Raw genomic sequence first — 22,637 nt, 5'->3', positions numbered from 1 at the left:
AACACTGTCTCAGAGCAGCTGCAGGACATTCTAAAGGGGGAGGGTGAACAGCCAGCAGTCGTGGTGCATATAGGCACCAACGATATAGGTTAAAAATGTGATGCGGTCCTACATGCTGCATTTAGGGAGTTAGGAACTAAACTAAAAAGTAGGACCTCAAAGGTAGTAATCTCGGGATTGCTGCAAGTGCTATGTGCTAGTGAGCGTAGGAATGACAGGATAGACAGGATGAATGCGTGGCTTGAGAGATAGTGCAGAAGGGAGGGATTCAGATTTTTGGGACATTGGAACCAGTTCTGGGAGAGTTGCGACCATTACAAATCGGAAGGTCTACACCTGGGCAGGACTGGAACCAATATCCATGGGGGGTTGTTTGCTAGCGCTGTTGGGGAGGGTTTAAATTAATGTGGCAGGGGGGTGGGAACCAATGCAGGAAGTCAGAGGGTAGTAAAGAGGGGATAGAAATAAAAGTCAGTAAAGAGACAAGTGGAAGGCAGAGAAACAGATTGAACTGCATTTATTTCAATGCAAGAGGCCTAACAGACAAGGCAGACGAACTCAGGGCATGGATAGGTACATGAGATTGGGATATTATAGCTATTACTGAAACTTGGCTAAAGGAGGGGCAGGACTGGCAGCTCAATGTTCCGGGGTACAGATACTATAGGAAAGATAGAACAATAGGTAAGAGAGGAGGGGGAGTTGCGATTTTGATTAGGGACAGCATCACGGCAGTACAGAGAGAGGATATATTAAGGGTTTGCCCACTGAGTCTGTATGGGTAGAACTGATAAATAAGAAGGGTGAGATTACTTTGATAGGACTGTACTATAGGCCCCCAAATTGTCAGCGGGAAATCGAGAAGCAAATATGTAAGGGGATTACAGATAGCTGCCGGGAAAATAGGGTGGTAATAGTAGGGGATTTTAACTTTGCCAACATTAACTGGGACAGCCATAGCACTAGGGGTTTGGATGGAGAGAAATTTGTCAAGTGTATTCAGGAAGAATTCCTCATTCAATATGTAGATGGCCCGACCAGAGAGGGGGCTGTCATAATATACACCAGTATATTATGGTGCAGACACACACACACACTGATGGACATGCAGTGGGACCAATCAGCATACACACACCGCAGCCAATCACCAGTGAGAGCACACGCACTATACAGACAGGGGACAGGAGAGTTCCCACTAATTCTAGTAGCAGCCAGCTCGGAGCACAGGGCTCACAGTCTGTAACACAGACATTCACCATGTGCTGAGTGCATCACCTGGTTAGGACTAGGCAAGGGTCAACAGTTAAAGCTGGTATTGCTTTAATTTACCCACAGTTCAAGTATGTTAATATAGTTAACCTTATAATAAAATAGAGTTGCACCACTTCCAGTGTTGGTGACCTGTTTGTGATCCAGAACACCCAACACATCAGGGGCAAAACCTGACCTCTTGGGGAATAAGGAAGGGCAGGTGACGGAAGTGTTAGTGAGGGATCACTTTGGGACCAGTGACGATAATTCCATGAGTTTTAAGGTAGCAATGGAGAATGATAGTTCTGGCCCAAAAGTTAAAATTCTAAATTGGGGCAAGGCCAATTTTCAGTGTAATAGGCGGAAACTTTCAAAAGTTGATTGGGGGTGCCTGTTTACAGGCAAGGAGACACTTGATAATTGGGAGTCTTTCAAAAAGATGTTAACTAGGGTACAAGGTGAGATACAAAAGAGACCAGAGGGGAAATTTCTTCACACAGAGCTGGTGAGCATCTGGAACGGGCTGCCAAAGGCAGTGGGAGAGGCGGGTACTATTTTTTCCTTTAAAAAACAGTTAGACAGTTACATGGGCAGGGTGGGTATAGAGGGATATGGGCCAAATGTGGGCAAGTGGGACTAGCTTAGTGATAGGTGGCATGGACAAGCTAGGCCAAAGGGCCTGTTTCCATGCTGTAAACATCTAGGACTCTATGTTCTATATTGCAGTTCTGTTAACTATGAACAGTGTCTGATATGAAGAGTATTAATAGCATTAGATAAAACTGGATGACAACTTCTAATGTAGAATAGTCAGTGTAATCTTGTACATTTTTGTACAGTGGTGTGGAAGTCAAGTAACGTGAACATCAGCTTAAAATCAGAGTCGGCCCTTCAGGGGAGAGGTTTGGAAACATTTCTTCATGTAAAAGGTGGTAGAAGAGTGCAAGTGAAATCCTGTCAGCAATGCCTCTGCCTCTGCCACATCCTCTGGATTTTATGAGAGGACTATCGAACAAATGGTTGTGTTCTTTGTGAAGTCATATCCACAAGCAAACAGATAAAACTGAACACCGTCCAGATGGCCAAAAAAGCATCTGCACTCCCACAACAAGGTGCTGTTTTCTCAACTCACAAATGGCCAGCATTCCCGGGAAGGACAAAGATAACGCTTCAAAGGTAATCTGAAACTCACATCGAAGGATGGTAACAATGTCATTAATGATTTGGAGGAGCTTGCTTACCAATCATTCAAATGGGCAACAACCTGCCCGGCAAGCTGCATCATGTTTGGAATCGTGACATCTTAATAATGAGGCAGAGTGCTGACGGAGAAAGAACGATCCCACAAATCGCGAGACATCTGCCCCAAAGATCTGTGAGTCACATGAAAGCCCATGGCAGAAAGCCTGACCCTAAGTTGATGTGATCCTCAAATCAGCATGGTAGCACAGTAGTTTGCACTGTTGCTTCACAGCGCCAGGGTCCCAGGTTCGATTCCCAGCTTGGGTCACTGTCTGTGCGGAGTCTGCACGTTTCTCCCTGTGTTTGCTCTGGTTTCCTCCGGGTGCTCCGGCTTCCTCTCACAAGTCCCGAAAGATGTGCTGTTAGGTAATTTGGACATTCTTAATTCGCATTCCGTGTACCCGAACAGGCGCCGGAATGTGGCGCCTAGGGGCTTTTCACAGTAACTTCATTGCAGTGTTAATGTAAGCCTACTTGTGATAATATAGATTATTATTATAAGAAAGACAGCCGATGACAACGGTGGAAGTTAAGTTAACGGTGGGAGCTAAGATACAGATCAGCCATGATCTCATTGAATGCGGATTCCTGTTGCTATGCTACTATGTTGTTAGCACTTCAGTTTGTGTGAAAGTTAAGCATTTTCTTCCTATTGTGTCTCACAAAGATGTTACTTGCCATCTATTTGAGAAAATTATACGTTTTTGTCATTGTGTCAGCCCAGTTGCTTTTTGGGTTAGCCGGAGAGAACCAGCTTGCTATTGCCAACTAATAGTATTGTCCATAGAGAAATCTCATAATTTCTCAGAGCAGCACTCTGCCTCACAGAATACAGGACCTCTTACGAGCAAGTTTTGTGCTATTTTATTGCATGGAAAAGAAGGCATCATGTTTCTATTCACAAATACAGGTTTGGTCACAAAATTGCCCATAATCTCCAGGCTGCCATTCAGTCTGGCTTTATCTGTTTATCTTCCATTCTTTGGGAAAATTGCTGCTGCTTATCAGTGTGTGTCTTCTCAGGCCTTGCTGAGGCACGTCCTAAATTCTCTTTTCATTTGGCTAGAGAATAGCTCTGTAGGTTTTTCAAAAAAATAATTTACACCTCAAAAATTTATCAACTCTTGAGAACTTGTCGAAGCATGATTGTAATTTCTTCATGTCATGTGTGATTACAATATCACTGAATGGAATTACTAATACTTTGTTTTGTTTCCACCAAGATTTCCCACCTCCCTCAAAGATTATGATTCCATTGCTGAATTCCCAAGTTTCTAGTTACCTTCTGGTACCTCTTCCTGTTGACCAGTATTTATTTATAAACCCAGGTGGTGACGGTTTCACAAAAGAGTCCACCACAACATGTGCCAGCTATACTCTTGTACTCAATCTCCACATGTGTACTTTGTGTAAAGGTTGCGAGGCAGTGATCAGAAATGGGAAACTTGGAAACTTCCTACTGCGAAGACCAATTATAGTATTCCTCCCACCACTGCTGAGATCAGCTAACCCGGGACCTTTTTGGAAGGCTACTAAATAAACAAACCTTTAAGAATGGAATGTGGGACTTAATAAGATAGTGAAATAAAAATATGAAAAATTACCCATGAGACTGCGGTGTCAAAATGGGGGAAATGTTGAGTCAAATACCCAGGAAGGGGCAATTAGAACCTTGTTCCTTCTTTAAATTAATTAATTGGATACCAACATTTTGTTTCTTAAATGTGTATACAAGGGTAAAATAAGGAGACCAGTTCAGTTGGTTGGTTGAAATTAAGGTCTTTGTGACAGGGATATGAGCAACGTTGTCCCAGATCTTCCAGTCAGCATTAATGCTGCATGTATTTGCGCTGCCTGTGAAAATCTCTGCGACCCGACCCTTTTATGATTTTTGAGCCTGGACATCCGATTCCAGCTGAAACATCGCTGGGTCAGTGCAGGCATCCACAGGGAAGGTGGTTGAATGCAAGAAAATATGGTCAAAGACAGGAATGCACCCTTTTCAGGACAATAGTTAAAAGCAGGTGAGCTCATTTCTTTCAGTAAATGAGTAGATTAGTGCGTGCATGTGTGGGTGAATGGGTAGTGGTTGGATGGGTAGTCGGGTGAGTGGGGGTGGATGGTCAGGTGGAGGGATAGTCATGTGGTTCGAGGGATGGCTGGGTAAAGGGGTAGTCAGGATTTGGGTAGTCAAGGCTACTGACCAAGTCCTGGAAAATGGGATTAGAATAGATAGGTGCTTGATGGCTGGCTCAGAAACGATCTGCCATAGGGCCTCTTTCTGTGCTGTATGTCTCTATGACTCAATGACTATGACACTTTGTGTCAGACCAGTAGAATAAAAGTTCATTACATTTGAAAAGTCAACTTGCACTGCTGCTTCCGGATATGGAAGGGGAGGGAAGAATTGGGGATATATATATAAATGGCTGGGGGGGACTGGGAGGCGAGCAGGAGGTGAAGATCAAGGAGAAATGGGAAAGGGAGTTGGGAGGGAAGATCAATTATGTGTATGGAGTGAGGCACTGCGTATGGTAAACGGGACCTCCTGCTGTGCAAGGGTGAGCCTGGTACAGTTTAAGATGGTGCACAGGGTGCATATGACTCAGGTGAGAATGAGTGGGTTCTTTCAGGGGGTAGCAGTTGAGTATGAGTGGTGTAGGCGGGGGCCAGTGAATCACGCACACATGTTTTGGGGTTGTGAAGAATTGGGAAGATTCTGGGCATGAGTGTTCGAGGTCTTAGCCAGGATAGTGGATGAGGAGGTGGACCCCGACCCTTTGGTGGCGATATTTGGGGTTTCAGAGAAGCTGGAGCTCATGGAGATGAGGAAGGCCAATGTCGTGGCCTTCGCCTCTCTGATTGCACGGCAGCAAATTTTACTGGAGTGGCTGTCGGCATCGCCACCTGGGGTAGCGGCTTGGTTGGGTGATCTGTATGACTTCTAGTGATTGCAGAAGATAAAATATGAGTTAAGAGGCTCTGCAGAGCGGTTTGAGAAAAGGTGGGGGTTGTTTGTGACCGTGTTTGAGGAACTGTTCATCGCGGGGGGGAGGGTGAAAAGGGGAAAATATTTGTTTCCCGGGGTGTTTATGTGTTGTAACCTGTTTTGATACATGTTGGTAATAAAATACATTTTTAAAAAAAAAAAGAAAAGTCAAGATGTTCGTTTAAAAAATCTTAACTGCATGCCTTTGGAATTATTTGTCGTATAAAGGCATTGTAATCAAAAACATTAAATGCTGGACTGTGTTGAAATACTAGAGAAAGAGCTGGATGGATCATGTGGCCTTCTTGCCCTTGATTTTTTTTTTTATGGTCTGTTTGCTTATTTCTGTCTGCTTAACTGCTCAAGTCATTTGGTGGGCATGATTCATTTTCAGCAGGTAAATTTGAGGACATTATTCTGCATTATCTTTTGTTGGGCTCCTACGACATGAAAAGAAGACCTGCACTACTTTCAAAACATTATTCTTATTACTACTTCTTATCATGGATTTTCTGCTGAACCAAGAAGTATGGCTGCTACAAGTCACATGGCCACAGGATTGGCCCTTTGTTCTGGGAGCTACCACCAGGAGCTACAAGAACAAAAACATTCTTCACTCAGCTTGTGGATCTCATATCTCGTTGGTGCAGACCTCTTGTCATCAACAAAAGCAGAGAAATCACAAACACACTGGCTTTCCAAGCCAGAACTACCACACAGTCGAGAGAACAAAACCCTTTATACTGGAAGAGGTGTTAATAATATCTCCTAAGATGGAAGAATAGAATTATGGCCACAGAACCTGATTATTAAGCTTTGGTTAACCATTAATGCAACATGTCACTTTACCCAAGACTTTGGCCTTTTAGGACAGTTGTAGTATTATGCAGGGAGATGGCCGATTTTCCAAACTCATTTTCGGCAGGTGGAGGGGACAAAGAATTGAGCGCGAGTCGCAAAATAAATCTTACACTGGTGGAATTTCTCTGCTCGGTTGTTCCTGCTCCCTGCCAGTGAAGTAACGGGGTTCCAGGCATTAAATATCAGGATTCCCATTTACATCTGTTTTAATATGCCAATCAGACATTTACGTCTGATACTCCACCCACGTTGGACTGTCCATTCACGTTAACATGGTGAATTACAACAGGTCTCCTGTTACATGCCCTTGGTGAACAGAATCCGCACAGGTGAGCACAGCCCCCAGGGAGGAAGGGGTCATGCTTGGGCAGTACACTGGCACTGCCCCTTGGCACTGTCGGGCATTCTGTGGGGGAGGAGCTGGGGGTTGTATATCCATGGGGGCAGGCAGGGAGGTGGGGTCTGTGTCCACGGAGGGATATGAGGGATGTGGGGAGGAGTTCTGTGGTGTGATGGTCCCTTTAATCTATTTTTTTCTTGGTTAGATTAAAAGGTGTCCTGATCTTTCAGGAGCTGAAGTTGCTGGTAGGGGCCTACCTCCTAGACGTTTTCTAACTATGTGTCAAAATATATGGTGGGAAAAGCCAACTGGGGAGTCGGCAGATTACACCCTGTTTTTCCCACCTGAGGCAGCACGGTAGCTCAGTGGTTAGCACTTTTGCTTCACAGCGCCAGGGGCCCGGGTTCGATTCCCGGCTTGGTTCACCATCTGCGGAGTCTGCACGTTCTCCCAGTGTCTGCCTGGGTTTCCTCCAGATGCTCCGGTTTCCTCCCACAAGTTCCGAGACATGCTTGTTAGGTGAATTGGACATTCTGAATTCTCCCTCAGTGTACCCAAACAGGCGCCGTAGTGTGGTTTCTAGGGGATTTTCACAGTGACTTCATTGCAGTGTTAATGTAAGCCTGGAAGGGAACATTCCTGCATCATTTCCTGCACCTCATACGCTGCAGGAAAGGATGCCCGAAGCATGGTACTTTGGCAAGACCATGCAGATACTGCGACACTGGATGAACGGACATCGCGCGACGATCGCCAGGCAGGAATGTTCCCTTCCTGTCGGGGAACACTTCAGCAGTCAAGGGCATTCAGCCTCTGATCTTCAGTTAAGTGTTCTCCAAGGCACCCTTCAGGACGCGCGACAATGCAGAGTCACCGAGCAGAAATTTATAGCCAAGTTCCGCACACATGAGTACGGCCTCAACCGGGACCTTGGATTTATATTGCATTACATTCACCCCCCACCATCTGGCCTGGTCTTGCAAAATCCTACCAACTGTCCTGGCTTGAGACAATTCACACCTCTAATCTGTGATTACCCCTCTCTCTGGTTCTGTAAAGACTTAATTACCTGCAAATGCTCGCATTCAAAATATCGTCTTGCATCTTTGACTTTGTCGATATATATGTTTCTGGAACCTACCTCTACAGTCACGTGAGGAAGGAGCAGTGCTCCGAAAGCTAATGATTCGAAACAAACCTGTTGGACTTTAACCTGGTGTGTAAGACTTCTTAGTGTATTCAAAACTAGATCTCGGACGCACCTACCTGCAATTAGAGTTGGATGAGGAGTCTCAGAAGTTTGCTACAATCTGTACCCACAAAGGCCTCTTCCGATATATCAAACTATCGATCGGCATTGCTTCAGTTGCGCTATTTTCCAGCGCACGATGGAAAATGTCCTTCAGGGAATTCCCATGGTTATGGTTTACATTGATGACGTGCTAGTCACCGGCACTATACCTGAAGAACACAAGGCCAGCCTAGAGGAAGTATTAAAGAGGTGCAGGGATCCGCCTAAAACTTGAGAAATGTACCTTTCAGGCCTCAAAAGTGACGTATTTAGGATTTTGCGTTAATACGACAGGGTTGCACCCCCTGGAAGAAAACGTCAAAGCCATAGAAGACCTACCCACACCCAAAAATGGCAGCAAGCTTCAATCCTTCCTCGACATGGTCAATTATTATGGAAAGTTTATTTCAAATTTAGCCGCAACGTTGCACCATTGCACCAGCTATTAAGGAAGAATTAGCGGGGGCAATGGAAAGAACCCAAGAGGAAGCCTTCCGATTGTGAATAAACCACTTTGCCAGTGGTTGGCGAATTGTTTTGTTGTTGTACAACTCAACCCCTCATTTCACCATTTCACCAGTTAAACTGCTCATGGGTTGATGGTTGAGAACCCAGTTGGATCTTGTGTTTCCAAATTTGGCGGGGAGCGTGGAGGCACATCAGGCTTCCCAAATGGGTCAGTGGTCAGAGCAGAGGGGCGACAGATTGTTCCAGGTGGGAGACCCAGTTTTGGTCCGTAATTTCGCTTCAGTTCTGCCTTGGTTAACAGGAAGGGTTCTGGGGACCAATGTTTTATGTGGTCAACGTTAATGGGAATACTGTCAGAAAGCATGTTGATCACTTGAGGAGTCGAGGAGTGGTGACCCCTATCTTGGAAACGGAAAGTCCCACCAGCGTCGTGAAAAGTCCTGTGACTCTGTCCAACCAAGAGGAGCCAGAGACTCCGATTCTGCTCAACCAGTCGCACCTATTCAGGCCGGAGAGGCCAGTTCGCCTGTCGTTCAGTTGTTGCCTCAAGAGATAACACCGGCTATTGACAATTCGATTGCCCAGAAGGGTGCTGAGCCCGTGGCGGGGCTATGGACATCTGGGAGGAGAAGGAAGCCTCTGGACCAATTGACCTTTTGTTAAGACATGTTAAATAATGTTTTGTGCCTGTTACCTGACTGCCTTTACCTTTCATCAATAAATGCCTTTATTAACTACTGAAAGCCTCCAGTGTATTTCTCAAGCCAGCACAGAAATATATTTTGTTCTTTCAGTGTGACTGCATCAAAATCCTGGAACTTGCTCCCTGACATCACAGTGGGTGTACCTACACCACATGGACTGCAGCGGTCCAAGAAGGCAGCTCACCATCACCTTCCTGAGGGCTATTAGGGATGGGCTATAAATGCTGGCCTAGACTTGGATATCTATATCCCAATAATGAATAAAAATAAATAAACTGGAATGGTGGAAGCTTGGATTGGTAGTGTGCCGGTTTATGTGACATTTAGTGAAATGATGATTTGTTCTGTGTAATGAAAATTGAAAATTCAGTTATGCTGTGTTTTCTTGTTATTTATTTTGTGTTCAAATGTGACAACACATTCTATAGCACCTTTAAACTTCTGTTGTTGCTGATTTGGCAATCTGCCGATTTGCATCATCAGAGTCCAAGCATTAGCTGTACTCATTGGGCAGAATCTTCCACTCCCGAGAACAGTGGAAATCATGGTGGTGGTGATGGTGGTGATGGTGGTGGTGGTGGTGGAGGAGTGAGGGGGGCACTTAATTTAGTGGGAGGCAAAATATCTGTTTCCCAACGGAGGGATGAATTGTTGGAATTTTGTTCTTGCGACTTTCAAGATGGGTTACGGGTGGGTGGAGCTTCCCAATGAACAATGCCAGGGACCTCATTTGCATTCATTTAACATATCATGCATACTAATTAAAAGGCCAACTCATCGGAATTAAGTTCAGCCTCCAAATTAAGTCCCCAACCAGCGGGAATTTAGAACATTTTGTGTTATAACTGTATCTAAGTGGTATGCACCTGCTGAGTTTTATCTCTTTCACAGCTTTGAGGTCAGGAGAAGCTGCTTCCTCCTTCTTGGGGACCTTACATAACAGGCTGGAAGACGTGGAGAGAAGGCGGAAGGGTGGGGCAAAGGCTGGGCATGGGAGGCAGAGTTAACAACAAAAGGGAAAGAGTATGGGCAGCACGGTAGCATAATGATTAGCACAATTGCTTCACAGCTCCAGGGTCCCAGGTTCGATTCCTGGGTCACTGTCTGTGTGGAGTCTGCACGTTCTCCCCGTGTGTGCGTGGGTTTCCTCCGGGTGCTCCAGTTTCCTCCCACAGTCCAAAGATGTGCAGGTTAGGTGGATTAGCCATGCTAAATTGCCCTTAGTGTCCAAAATTGCCCTTAGTGATGGGTGGGGTTACTGGGTTATGGGGTTATGGGTGGAGGTGTGGGCTTGGGTAGGGTGCGTTTTCCAAGAGCTGGTGCAGACTCGATGGGCCGAATGGCCCCCTTCTGCACTGTAACTTCTATGATTCTAGTGTCCAGGGAAGGATGAGGGAAACAGATTCCAGTGGAGGGGAGTGGTGGACAGAGAGTCCCTGGAAAGGAGTGGGAAGTGTCTTGCAGGAGAGTTAGGGGAGTTGGGGGGGGAGGGGGGATTGATTGTGACCAGGGTCGGGTAGAAAGTGATGGAGCATGTTTGGAAGGTGATGCGCACCATTATTTTAAATCAGGCCTTCACCACACAGTCAGTCAGTCAGATGCCTTGTAGTGGGCTGGGTGGAGTTCAATACAAGGCCGACCACAGGGTTACCCTCATAGTTATGAGGCAATTGGATGTCCACCATGTTCAGCTGTGTTCTGTACATGATGAAGTCTGCACAGCAGCAGGTTTGTTCCTGACTCATGGATCTCATAACATCGCGCTTCGAGCAAGATGCCGTTCATTCTGTTCAATTTGCTATTTGCTGCTGACAGAGGCAGGAATGGAGTTGATTGCCTTCTAAGGGCATGGCTGGTGGATGGCAGCCACCTCCAAACTTCCATCCTCCTTAGTGAATGGTCTTGGCTGACAAGCATTCGTGTGGTTAATCTTTCCATTCTGCTGAGGCAATAGTCTCTCTCTAGAGCCTTGAAGGCTGTGCAGGCAAGTAGAGTAATGTCAGAGGGAAACGTTTTGTAAATGGTTCTTATCACTCTGGTCAAAGAGCAATGGGTGGAATTTTCCCTTAATTTGTGAGTATCAGGCTCTGACTGAAAGCTGGTGTGTATCTTACAGATGCACAACTGTGTTTTGAGACCAAGTTTTGACAAAAACAACCTCGGGGTGTGGTTTACACCATCTATCTGGCAAGGCCGGGCCTGAAAGAGCTGGCAAGGCTGGCTCCACAGAGATCAGGGCTCCACTTTTAATGGGCTCCCCAATCAGCAGAGAGTTAAAACTTCCCCCTGCAAATCCTTCCTCCCACCCCTCCACTCAACCCCCCCTCCACTCACCCCACCACCACCAACCACACGCGGCACAATCATCGGGGGCTATCTCCCCCATGGTGCGTTCGCCAGGTCCCCCCCCCCCCCCCTCCCCACAGCACAATAATTTGTGTCTCTTCCCACCCCGTCCACCCCTCATGACCAATAACAGCCGTGACAGTAACGCTGGTGTTCCCCACACCCCAAAGCCAGGTGCCCTGTTCGCTGCCAAGTTATCCCCTTCAAAGGCCAAGGCGGTCTTCTCCCCCCCCCCCCTCCCCTCTCCCCCAACCACATAATGCTGCCAGGTTGGCACTGTCAGCTTGGCAGTGTGTCAGGAAGCAGTGCCATGGTACTGTCTGGGCATGTCCCACTTCCCCCCGTGGGCTATACTTACCTTGATCCACCATGGCGGTAACCCCTCAATTGTTTCCCATCCTCTCAGAGCTGTTGTGAGTCTCGCCGATGCAACATCACATCGGCAATTTCAATATTTTGTCAGGGGACCATGTGGCAGGGAGGCCCTTTAATAGTATTAAAATATATTGAGATGCTTTTAAATGAAAGGCGGGAACCTTGTTACATCACCAGCGATGGACAGGGAAAATCAAGAAACAATTTCTTGCTCATGTGACAAGAAAAACCAATCAATCAATCAATTTTGCACCCACGTCACTGTTCTCGCTGACGGATAACGCAGGTGCAAAATCATCCCAATGTCTCCATGCCCAGTCATGTGAATAGGAATACATCTCTGGTGTTCCAGGACCTGAGCAGCAAGAGACAATGGGCCTCCATAAGGTCAAGATACTGGCGATCATGGATCACTGCAACGGTGAGCATTGGCCAAACCATGGGTGTATCTCTGTATGTTTATCTAGCACTGAGTGAAAGGCAATATAAGAGGTGCCTCGTATGTACTAGGATGTTGTGGCTCATATCTATGAACTTATCCAGCATGAGTTGTGGCCGCAAGGACTCCAGAGTAGCAATGCGGAACCCCTTGTCTGTAATAGGTGTATGGCTGTCCAGGTACCATTTAAACACGGGACCAGGACTTTGGAGCCCATGAGGTAATGGTGCTGCTGGTGATGATTGCAGTTGCTTTAATTATTTTAAAAGAAACACTTGTGTTGCTCATTTTGAAGTTCAATGTCAAATGACTGAATTGCATAAAATTTTCTCTTGTTCTTAGATTACTCTTCCACTCATAGAATCGGCACAGAAAGAGACCACTTGGTCCATTGTGTCTGTAATGGACAATAAGTGAGCCACCCAGCCTAATTCCACTTCCCAGCATTTGGCCCATAGCCCTGCAGGCTACGACACTTCAGGTGCACATTTAAACACCTTTAAAATGAATTGAAGTTTTCTGCCTTTACTTCCCTTGCGGACATTGAGTCTCAGACCCCCACAGCCCTTTGGGTGAAAAACATGTGTCCTCATCTTCCCTCTAACCCTTTGAGCAATCACTTTAAATCTATGGCCCCTAGTTACTGACGTTTCTGTGAAAGTGAACTGGCCCTTCCCATCCACTCTGTCCAGGCCCCTCTCAATTTTGTACATCTCAATTAAATTTCCCCTCAGCCTCCTGTTCCAAAGAGAACAACCACAGCCTACTCCATCTTTCACCAGGCTGCAAGTTAATTCCTAGCAACATCCTTGTAAATCTCCTATGTGCCCTCTCCAATGCAATTACATCCTTTCTGTAATGAGGTCACCGGAACTGTGCATTGTACTCATGCTATGGTCTAACTAATGTTTTATACAGTGCCAGCATAACCACCCTGCTCTTTTAGTAACTGAGGCATAGAATATATGAAGGGATTCCTTAATCACCTTATCAAACAGTCCTGCTACTTTCAGGGATCTGTGGACTTTCACTCTGATATCTCTCACTTCCTCTATGAACTGTTTTTATTCTTTGACAAAGATGATTTTGTTTGGATTCAGAGTTTTGTTTTTTTACAGTTCCTAACTAGTATATGACTAGTTCCTGATGTGTTGGGTACTCTGCTACACAGACGAACCAACACGGTTGCGCATGGTACAACTCAATTTTATTACTAACATTTATTTACAGTGGTAAACTGGTCACTGAGGTTCGATCAAAGCCCTAGAATCTGTGGACCTATTCCTAATACTATCTTGGAGTGGCACTCAGCACATGGTGGATGTCTGAGTGGCTTGCTGTGAGCTCTGTGCCCTGAGCTGTCTCCTGCTGGAATGCCCGGGAAGTGTAGTGTTCCCTGTTTTGTAGTGTGTATGATCTTGCCTGTGATTGGCTGTGGTGTTGTGTGTGTGTTGATTGGTCCGTTGATCTGTCCATCAGTATGTATGTATGTTTGTACCATGATGTTTACCTGAATAGCGTGACAGTTCCCATTTTTTTTCTACTGCCCAATTTATCACTGTACTTACAATTCACCACCTGTTGTGGAGCAGCAAGATAAGATTTTTATTCCCATTGGCATCTCCACTCACATTGCTTATGGCATTACTAGTTTTAACTTTATCATGCTGGCTTACATTGCTCTGTAAAAATCAACTGCTTTCTGTAGATTGGAATTCTTTTCTCTCAGTAATCTAACTGACCTTGTTTTCGATTAAGCTCACTAGAATTCTGTCTATAAAAAGGCTGTACATGAGAATTCTGTACTCTCGAGTTGACCTTTTCATGTAAATCTATTACATATTGATCGATGCATCTTGAGCTTGAAACCGTGGAATAGTTGAGTCTTGTGGTATTAACACAAGTCTTTAATTTGTAACATTCTCTGTGGTGTGAACTATTCCACAATCTTGTTCAGATTCAATGGGGGGGATTCTCCGATACTGAGACCAAGGGTTCGCGCTGTCGTGAACACCGTCGCGATTCACAACGGCGCGAACAGGTCCCGGGCACGACCTATTCTGGCCCCCTTGAGGGCAAGCACAGCGCTGGAGCGGTTCACGGCGCTCCAGCCTTCTTACACAGCGCCAAATGGGCGCCACGCCAACCCGCGCATGTGCAGTTGGGCCAGCTCAATCCTGCGCATGTGCAGATGGGCCACGCCATCCTGCGCATGCGCGGGGAACTTATTACGCACGCCGGCCCCGACCGAACATGGGGTCGGTGTTCAGGGGCCGGCCGCACTGGAAAGTAGGCCCGGGGGGGCAGAGTCCGGCCCACCGATTGGTGGGCCACAATCAAGGGCCAGACCCCATCGGAGGCCCCTCCCCGGTGAATGAGCCCCCGCCCCCCCCACACAGGCCGCCCCCCGAGCGTTCCTGCAGAGTTCCCGCTGGCAGCGACCAGGGGTGAACGGCGCCGGCGGGATTCTGTCGTATTGGAGTGGCCGCTCGACCCATCCAGTGGCCCGCGGCCAGCGCTGCGCCAAACGCGCCGGCGCAAATGGCGCCGATTCTCCGCACCCTGGAGAATCAAGCGCTGGTGTTGGGGCGTCGTGGCGCGCTTGCGGCAATTCTCCGGCCCGGCGCGGGGCTCAGAGAATCGCCCCCTCTATGTTTTCCACGTCACCATATACAAACATTCTTCTCCATTGTTCTTTCACCTACTCTGCGAAATAAAGTAAAATACTGCAATGCAGTTTGGTTACTCCAGCTTTATACTGTTGCAAACAAATCAAAACATTGTTTCCATTTCTTCATTTACACATTTCCTTCTAGTCTATTATCTGGGAACTGTAAACCTTTCATTTGAATCCCAGTTCCAATACAAGTCGGTAGCCTGGTTGAACAACTTATCTCAAGATGTGGAGATGCCGGCGTTGGACTGGGGTGAGCACAGTACGAAGTCTTACAACACCAGGTTAAAGTCCAACAGGTTTGTTTCGATGTCACTAGCTTTCGGAGCGCTGCTCCTTCCTCAGGTGAATGAAGAGGTCTGTTCCAGAAACACATATATAGACAAATTCAAAGATGCCAAACAATGCTTGGAATGCGAGCATTAGCAGGTAATTAAATCTTTACAGATCCAGAGATGGGGTAACCCCAGGTTAAAGAGGTGTGAATTGTACCAAGCCAGGACAGTTGGTAGGATTTCGCAGGCCAGATGGTGGGGGGTGAATGTAATGCGACATGAATCCCAGGTCCCGGTTGAGGCCGCACTCATGTGTGCGGAACTTGGCTATAAGTTTCTGCTCGGCGATTCTGCGTTGTCGCGGGTCCTGAAGGCCGCCTTGGAGAACGCTTACCCGGAGATCAGAGGCTGAATGCCCTTGACTGCTGAAGTGTTCCCCGACTGGAAGGGAACATTCCTGCCTGGTGATTGTTGCGCGATGTCCGTTCATTCGTTGTCGCAGCGTCTGCATGGTCTCACCAATGTACCACGCTTCGGGACATCCTTTCCTGCAGCGTATGAGGTAGACAACGTTGGCCGAGTCGCACGAGTATGTACCGCGTACCTGGTGGGTGGTGTTCTCACGTGTAATAGTGGTATCCATGTCGATGATCTGGCACGTCTTGCAGAGATTGCCATGACAGGGTTGTGTGGTGTCGTGGTCACTGTTCTGAAGACTGGGTAGTTTGCTGCAAACAATGGTTCATTTGAGGTTGCGCGGTTGTTTGAAGGCAAGTAGTGGGGGTGTGGTGATTACCTTGGCAAGATGTTCATCGTCATCAATGACGTGTTGAAGGCTGTGAAGAAGATGACGTAGTTTCTCCGCTCCGGGGAAGTACTGGACGACGAAGGGTATTCTGTCGGTTGTGTCCCATGTTTGTCTTCTGAGGAGGTCGGTCCGGTTTTTCGCTGTGGCGCGTTGGAACTGTTGATCGATGAGTCGAGTGCCATATCCCGTTCGTACGAGGGCATCTTTCAACGTCTGTAGATGTCTGTTACGCTCCTCCTCGTCTGAGCAGATCCTGTGTATAGGGAGCGCTTGTCCATAGGGGATGGCTTCTTTAATGTGTTTAGGGTGGAAGCTGGAGAAGTGGAGCATCATGAGGTTATCCGTAGGTTTGCGGTAAAGCGAAGTGCTGAGGTGACCGTCCTTGATGGAGACGAGTGTGTCCAAGAATGCAACTGATTTTGGAGAGTAGTCCATGGTGAGTCTGATGGTTGGATGGAACTTATTAATGTCATCGTGTAGTCGTTTCAGTGATTCTTCGCCGTGGGTCCAAAGGAAAAAAATGTCATCGATGTATCTGGTGTATAACATCGGTTGAAGGTCCTGTGCGGTGAGTAGGTCCTGTTCAAACTTGTGCATGAAGATGTTGGCGTATTGGGGTGCGAATTTGGTCCCCATGGCTGTTCCGTGCATCTGGATGAAGAACTTGTTGTCGAAGGTGAAGACGTTGTGATCCAGAATGAAGCGGATGAGTTGCAGAATTGCGTCTGGAGATTGGCAGTTGTCGGTGTTGAGTACTGAGGCTGTTGCAGCAATGCTGTCGTCATGGGGGATGCTGGTGTAGAGTGCCGAGACGTCCATTGTGACGAGGAATGTTCCTGGTTCAACTGGTCCATGGGTGCTGAGTTTCTGTAGGAAGTCCGTCGTGTCGCGACAGAAGCTGGGTGTACCTTGTACGATGGGTTTCAAGATGCCCTCGATGTAGCCAGAGAGGTTCTCACACAGGGTCCCATTGCCTGAAACGATAGGGCGGCCTGGTGTGTTGGCCTTAATGTATTTTCAGGAGGCAGTAGAGATCTCCAATGCGGGGAGTACGTGGGATGAGAGCACGTAGGGTGCTCTGAAGATCTGGATCCAAGGTCTTGATCAGTCTGTTAAGTTGGCGGATGTGTTCCTTGGTCGGATCTGCGGGTAACTGTGTGTAGTGTTCTTGGTTGTTCAGTTGTCGGTATACTTCTTTGCAGTAGTCCGTTCTGTTCAGTACGACCCTTTGTCTGCTGGTTTGATGACGATGCTGTGGTTGGTCTTGAGAGAGCGGATGGCATTGCGTTGTGCTTGGGTGACGTTCGGGGCTGTCTTGTGAATGCGACTGATGAATCTGGCATTGACGCAACTCCTGAAGGCTTGAGCATACATGTCGAGTCTAAGGCAGCGGCCTTCCGGAGGGGTCCAATTCGACTCTTTCCTCTTCGGTTGCCGCACCGCAGATCTCTCGGTCTGCTGTTCCGGTTCATTGGTAGTCTGCTTGGGTTCGCTGTTGGCCTCTCGGGGTCTGTGGAAGAATTCCCGGAGCCTCGTTCGCCTGATGAATTCCTCCGTGTCTGCCGCGAGACTGATGGGGCCCATTTTGGTGGTGGTGCAGAAATTGAGCCCTCTGCTGAGGACTTCGATTTCATCTGGTTGAAGGGTGTAGTCTGACAAGTTGACAATAGATTTCCCTGTATTGTTTTCTACTGTGACACCGGGGGTGGCTTGGTTGCTGCCGGTGGTGATGCCAAGTTTCTCAAGCTTTCTGTTCTTGGTGTGCATATAGGTGGCATAGTATTGTTGTCTCATCTGTTTGGCGGTGTTCCGCAGCTGGTCTGCTGCATCCTGAGCGCAAGTTGAGAATATGGCCTCTATCTTGGTTTCCAGGTTGCGTCGTCTGCTGTAGAGCTGGTGTACGAGGTGGTTGAGGAGTGTGAGAGAGGTGCGACGGCAGAGTCTCTCAGCGAAGTCTGTGTTGTAGGTCGACTTGAGTGGGTTTGTGATCTGTAGCCCTGTAACTCATCTCAAGAAATAGCAGCATTTTTTGAGCTTTATTCAAATTATCTGCTTCCCTCTCCAGGACACATTGTGTGAATTATCTTTGGGAATTGTCCCGGTATAGCGTGTCAACGTGAGCAGAAGGTCAGCAGAACCCGCCGAGTAATTATGTAACATGTTCATGAAGGATAGCGAATGCGAAGACTTTTTCTTGAAAATACTTTTACTAAAGTTTTCATTTTATGAAACACAAAATAAACAAATCCATACAAACATAACACCATTTACAAACCTCTATCCTTGGAAAAAAAACAACCTCTTACCATCTCCCCCCCCGCCCCACTGACTATGACCAATTCCTAAAGATAAAGACAAAGATCGCCGCCTCCGGAAAGCCCGGGCCCAACACAGCCGCCAAACCTGCCCCTAAGATGAGACACAGAAAAGCCCTTAGCCCCAGTCAGATCCCTACGCCCAGCCCTCCCTCCTTCCACCCCCCATAACCCCAGAGAAAGCTTTCCAGAACAATGGGCACGATTCTCCCATCGGGCGGCTAACTGTCGACGCCGGCGTAAAAACGGGAGTGTTTTACTCCGGCGTCGGTGCCCGTTCTGGGACCCCATTCTCCGGCCCACAGGGGCGAGCACGGCGCTGGAGTGGCCAACGCCGCTCCAGCTGCCGATCCCGGCATAAACCCGGCGTCGCGGGGTCCGCGCATGCGCAGCTGGGCCGGCGCCAACTAGCGCATGCACAGTGGCCTTCTTCCCCACTCCGGCCCCGGTGCAGGGCTACAGGAGCCGGCACGGAGGAAAGGAGGCCCCCAGACAGAGAGGCCGGCCCGCCGATCGGTGGCGATAGGCCACTACGGAGCCCCCCCCCCCCCCCCGGGGTCGGCCCCCCCCCCCCCCCCCCCCCCCCCCCCCCCCCCCCCCCACAGGCTGCCCCAGGACCCTTCAACGCCACGGCCCCGCCGACTCAGAGGATGTTAGAACGGCGCCAGCGGCACTCGATTTTTTGTTGACGGCCATTCGGGCCAGAGAATCGGCGTGCCGGTCCGAGCCGGAGAATCGGCGCATACCCCGACCGGCGCCGGGCTGACTACACCGGCACTGATGGCGCTGATTCTCCGAGAATTGCGTCCCGGCGAGGGGGGCATGGCGCGATCCGCGCGGTGCGGAGCCGGAAATCCGACCCGGCGGGGTGTCAGAGCCCCCCGCATGTATACACCAATACATCAGTTCGTTAATTCAAAGTAAATATTGTTTATTCACACACACAGTAATATCTACTCATGCACAAAATACTGCAGACTAAACTATCACTACTGCTAAAGCCTATACTTAGCTTCGGGCGCCCACTCAGTCAGAGGAAAAATGGCCGTTGTTCGGATCTGAGGCTGCTGGGGTCGAAGTGGTGAAGGGGAACAGCTAAGGTCATCCGTCTGATAGCAAGCGTTGACCTTGGACTTATTTCCTTCTGGTGCAGCTGGTGGACGGGCCGCTCCGCTGTGAGAGCCAAGTCCAAGAGAGCGATTCTCTCTCGGGCCTTCCTCTTATACCCGAAGGGGCTTCGCGCGCTTTTGGGCGGGCCTTGAACTTGGCCCCAATCAATTGGGCTGTTTCTTGACCATTCGCATTGATCCTGACCAATAAAGGGGTGGGTGCCCTGATGGCTGGGCGTGTCCTAGGTGGCCGTTGGCCTGCTTTGTTTTCTGCTTTCGGTTTGGGGAACTGGCGCTGCGAGGTCTGGGGCCAGATTGGTTACTTAAGTATCTTCCTTTGTTGCCGGAGAAGGGCCATCCATATGCTGATGGGCCTACAATTTCAGTCTTGTCTGGGTGCTGCGGCTCCAATATGCAGATAGGCTCTGTGCCTTGCTTTCTTAACATTGTCTATTTTTCCCTGCAATCTTTGCAAATGTCCATTTTGTATTCTAGAAGTGGCCATCCCAGATGCCTAATGATGCTTCCTTCCCACCTTGAGTCTCAATTCACTTTGTCCCATTTCAGGACCCACTCCTTCTGGAAGCTGTAGAATCCAATAATCACTGCCTGTGACGGGTCATTCAGCCGAGGTTTCCGCCGGAATACTTGGTGGGCCCGATCCATCTCTGGAGGGACATTCACCACCCCCCCACCCCCAAAAGCTTGATAAACATCTGAGAAAAGTACTCTGTTGGCTTTCGGTCCTCCACCCCCTCCAGTAACCCCACAATTCTGAGGTTCTGTCTCCTCGACCAGTTCTCCAAGTCCTGCATCTTTGTCCTCGGAGCTTTGTTCCTTTCCTCCATCAGAAACCTCTTAGCTTCCATCAAGGTGATTCAATCACTGTGCGCGATAAGGCCACCTCCACACCCTTCAGTGCCCCTCCATGCTCCTTCACCGCCTCCGATGTTTTTTCCAGTTTCTCCCGAATCGGGCGCCCTCAATGGTTTTATTCCTCCTTCAACCAAAGATACTGAGGCTGGTGAAGTGCAGGTTGTCTTACTAAGCACAGGCCATAACTTAATCTTGAACCTTCCTGCCTTTATCAACTGAATCAAATGATTAAAAACATACCTTCCAAGATTCATAGACCACCGTAACAACTAAACCAGTCTGAAGACTTTCATTGGTAAGCATCAGAACTGACAAAGATTCCCCACATTTGGCTTATAGAAAAGTTCAAGTTATAAATGTTCTTAAAGTTTTTTGATGATATAATATTGCTTGAGTTACAAAACCATGTATATAATATTGTACCTAAATTTTTAAGTGGTTTGTCTGAAAAAAATGGATATCGAGAAACATGCTAACAATCCCTTTTAACCAAACAGTAAATATTGTGGAGAGATTCTGCTGCAAGTGTTTTAAAGTTCCATCATCTTGAGTTTTAATGAGGTTAGATGAACTTTCAACCAGCGTTCAGAAAAGTAGTTGTAACTCTAGAACATAATTGTTTCCCCAAGATTTGTTCAGTGTCAATTCATTATAATCTTCTGTGTTTAGGCACTATCTCCATGAGTAACTTTGAAAGCAGAACTGGTGGCCAGATAACATCTTTCTTTAAAGATTAAAATTGAAGATAATTTTATCTGTTGCCAGGAAGAATTTAACAGAATGCATATCCTTTACACACAGATTACCCTCCAGGACAACCTTGCCCTGGTTCCTATTATAAGGGGGCTGAAGGGAGTAGTGCATCATGGTAAGTAAGCTACTTATGAGTTCCTTTCATCAAAAAAAATATGGGAATTATGTCCTTTACCTGTTGGGTTTTATACTCATTAATTAAATGTGCACAGTTCATCTTTGTATCAGTATTATTACACTTAATATATGTACAACTATTTCAAGTTCGTACTGGAAAGAATACTTTTATTAACATTTAATATTCTTTCATGAAAAATTAATGTGATTAGTTACAGTGCCTTTGTTTTGTGACGATAATTCATCATGATTTTAGTTATGAGTCTCCTGTAAAATTTCTGAATCCATCTGGTGCAGTGGTACATTTTCCTTTCCAAATGCAGTAATTGAGAACAAAATACAACTTTAAATAATTGGATTTATATTAATACCCGTGGCTTTGGTTGACCTAAATTAACTATAGTCACCAGGTTTGTAAAATTTAAACACCAGTAACCTGTTATTATGAATAGTAATAATAATTAACTAGGCAAGGAAAATACAACTGGCTATCCATTATCTGATTCCCAACCCCCACCAACTTTCCACCTCACCCCATCCTCGTACCGGCCTCCCTGAACAGGCGCCGGAATGTGGCGACTAGGGGCTTTTCACAGTAACTTCATTGAAGCCTACTTGTGACAATAAACGATTATTATTATTTTTTAGTAAAACTGTTACTGTGAAAGGCAAATATGATCAAAGCACTTTGAAGAACATAATATCGATTTCACAATATTTTACATTATGCATGTATAAAGTCCAGTAACATGAACAAGGAATGAATAAACTGTAATAATATTCACATCTGCTGTCGTATTGTTACAACACCCTGGGCTAGTGCACGGTCAATTCCAGCACCTCATGACCCTGAGTTGCAACGCAGGTGAAATTGAATTTATATTAATACCCGTGGCTTTAGTTGACCAAAATTGACTATAGTCACCAGGTTTGTAAAATTTAAATGCAAGTAACCTGTTATTATGAATAGTAATAATAATTAACTAGGCAAAGAAAATACAACTGGCTATTCATTATCTGATTCCCAACACCCACCAACTTTCCACCTCACCCCATCCTCTACCCACGCACACATACCAACAACACAGCAGGGAAAGGGTGATGGAAAGGGAAGATAAATAGTAATAAAATAAAAGGATAAGGATCTTTGATTCAGATGAATGTCTTCCAGGTAATTTCTTTCTCAAGTTTAGGCCTTCAGTTGGGTACTTCCTTTCTCTTCAGCTTATAATGATCTTCGCTGCAGATTCATGGAAACAGCAGGCAACCAGCAGCAGAGAGAGGGACAAATTAACCTTCAACAGTCGAGAGATTTCTGCCAGGTTCTCTCTGAAAAAAACACCTGGCAGGAACCAATCGCAAACTGTTGTCAGGCAGAACACTGTCCCTGGCCAAACCACCAGT

The 22,637-nt window shown here is 47.0% G+C and overlaps 1 protein-coding gene across 5 annotated transcripts in view; it reads left to right on the top strand.

Moving 5' to 3' along the window:
* The window catches only part of LOC140388345 (receptor-type tyrosine-protein phosphatase gamma-like), a 1,184,455-nt gene that overhangs the window by 764,803 nt on the left and 397,015 nt on the right, over positions 1-22,637 (top strand). For all 5 annotated transcript variants that reach the window (XM_072472367.1, XM_072472365.1, XM_072472362.1 and 2 more), the window contains one exon: positions 21,165-21,231. In XM_072472367.1, coding sequence (XP_072328468.1) covers positions 21,165-21,231 — 67 coding nt within the window. The remainder of the gene's footprint in view (positions 1-21,164; positions 21,232-22,637) is intronic.

The sequence above is a fragment of the Scyliorhinus torazame genome, chromosome 13, assembly GCF_047496885.1.
Source record: "Scyliorhinus torazame isolate Kashiwa2021f chromosome 13, sScyTor2.1, whole genome shotgun sequence".
Taxonomy (NCBI): Eukaryota; Metazoa; Chordata; class Chondrichthyes; order Carcharhiniformes; family Scyliorhinidae; genus Scyliorhinus; species Scyliorhinus torazame.
This window is presented reverse-complemented; position numbering and strand designations above follow the sequence as displayed.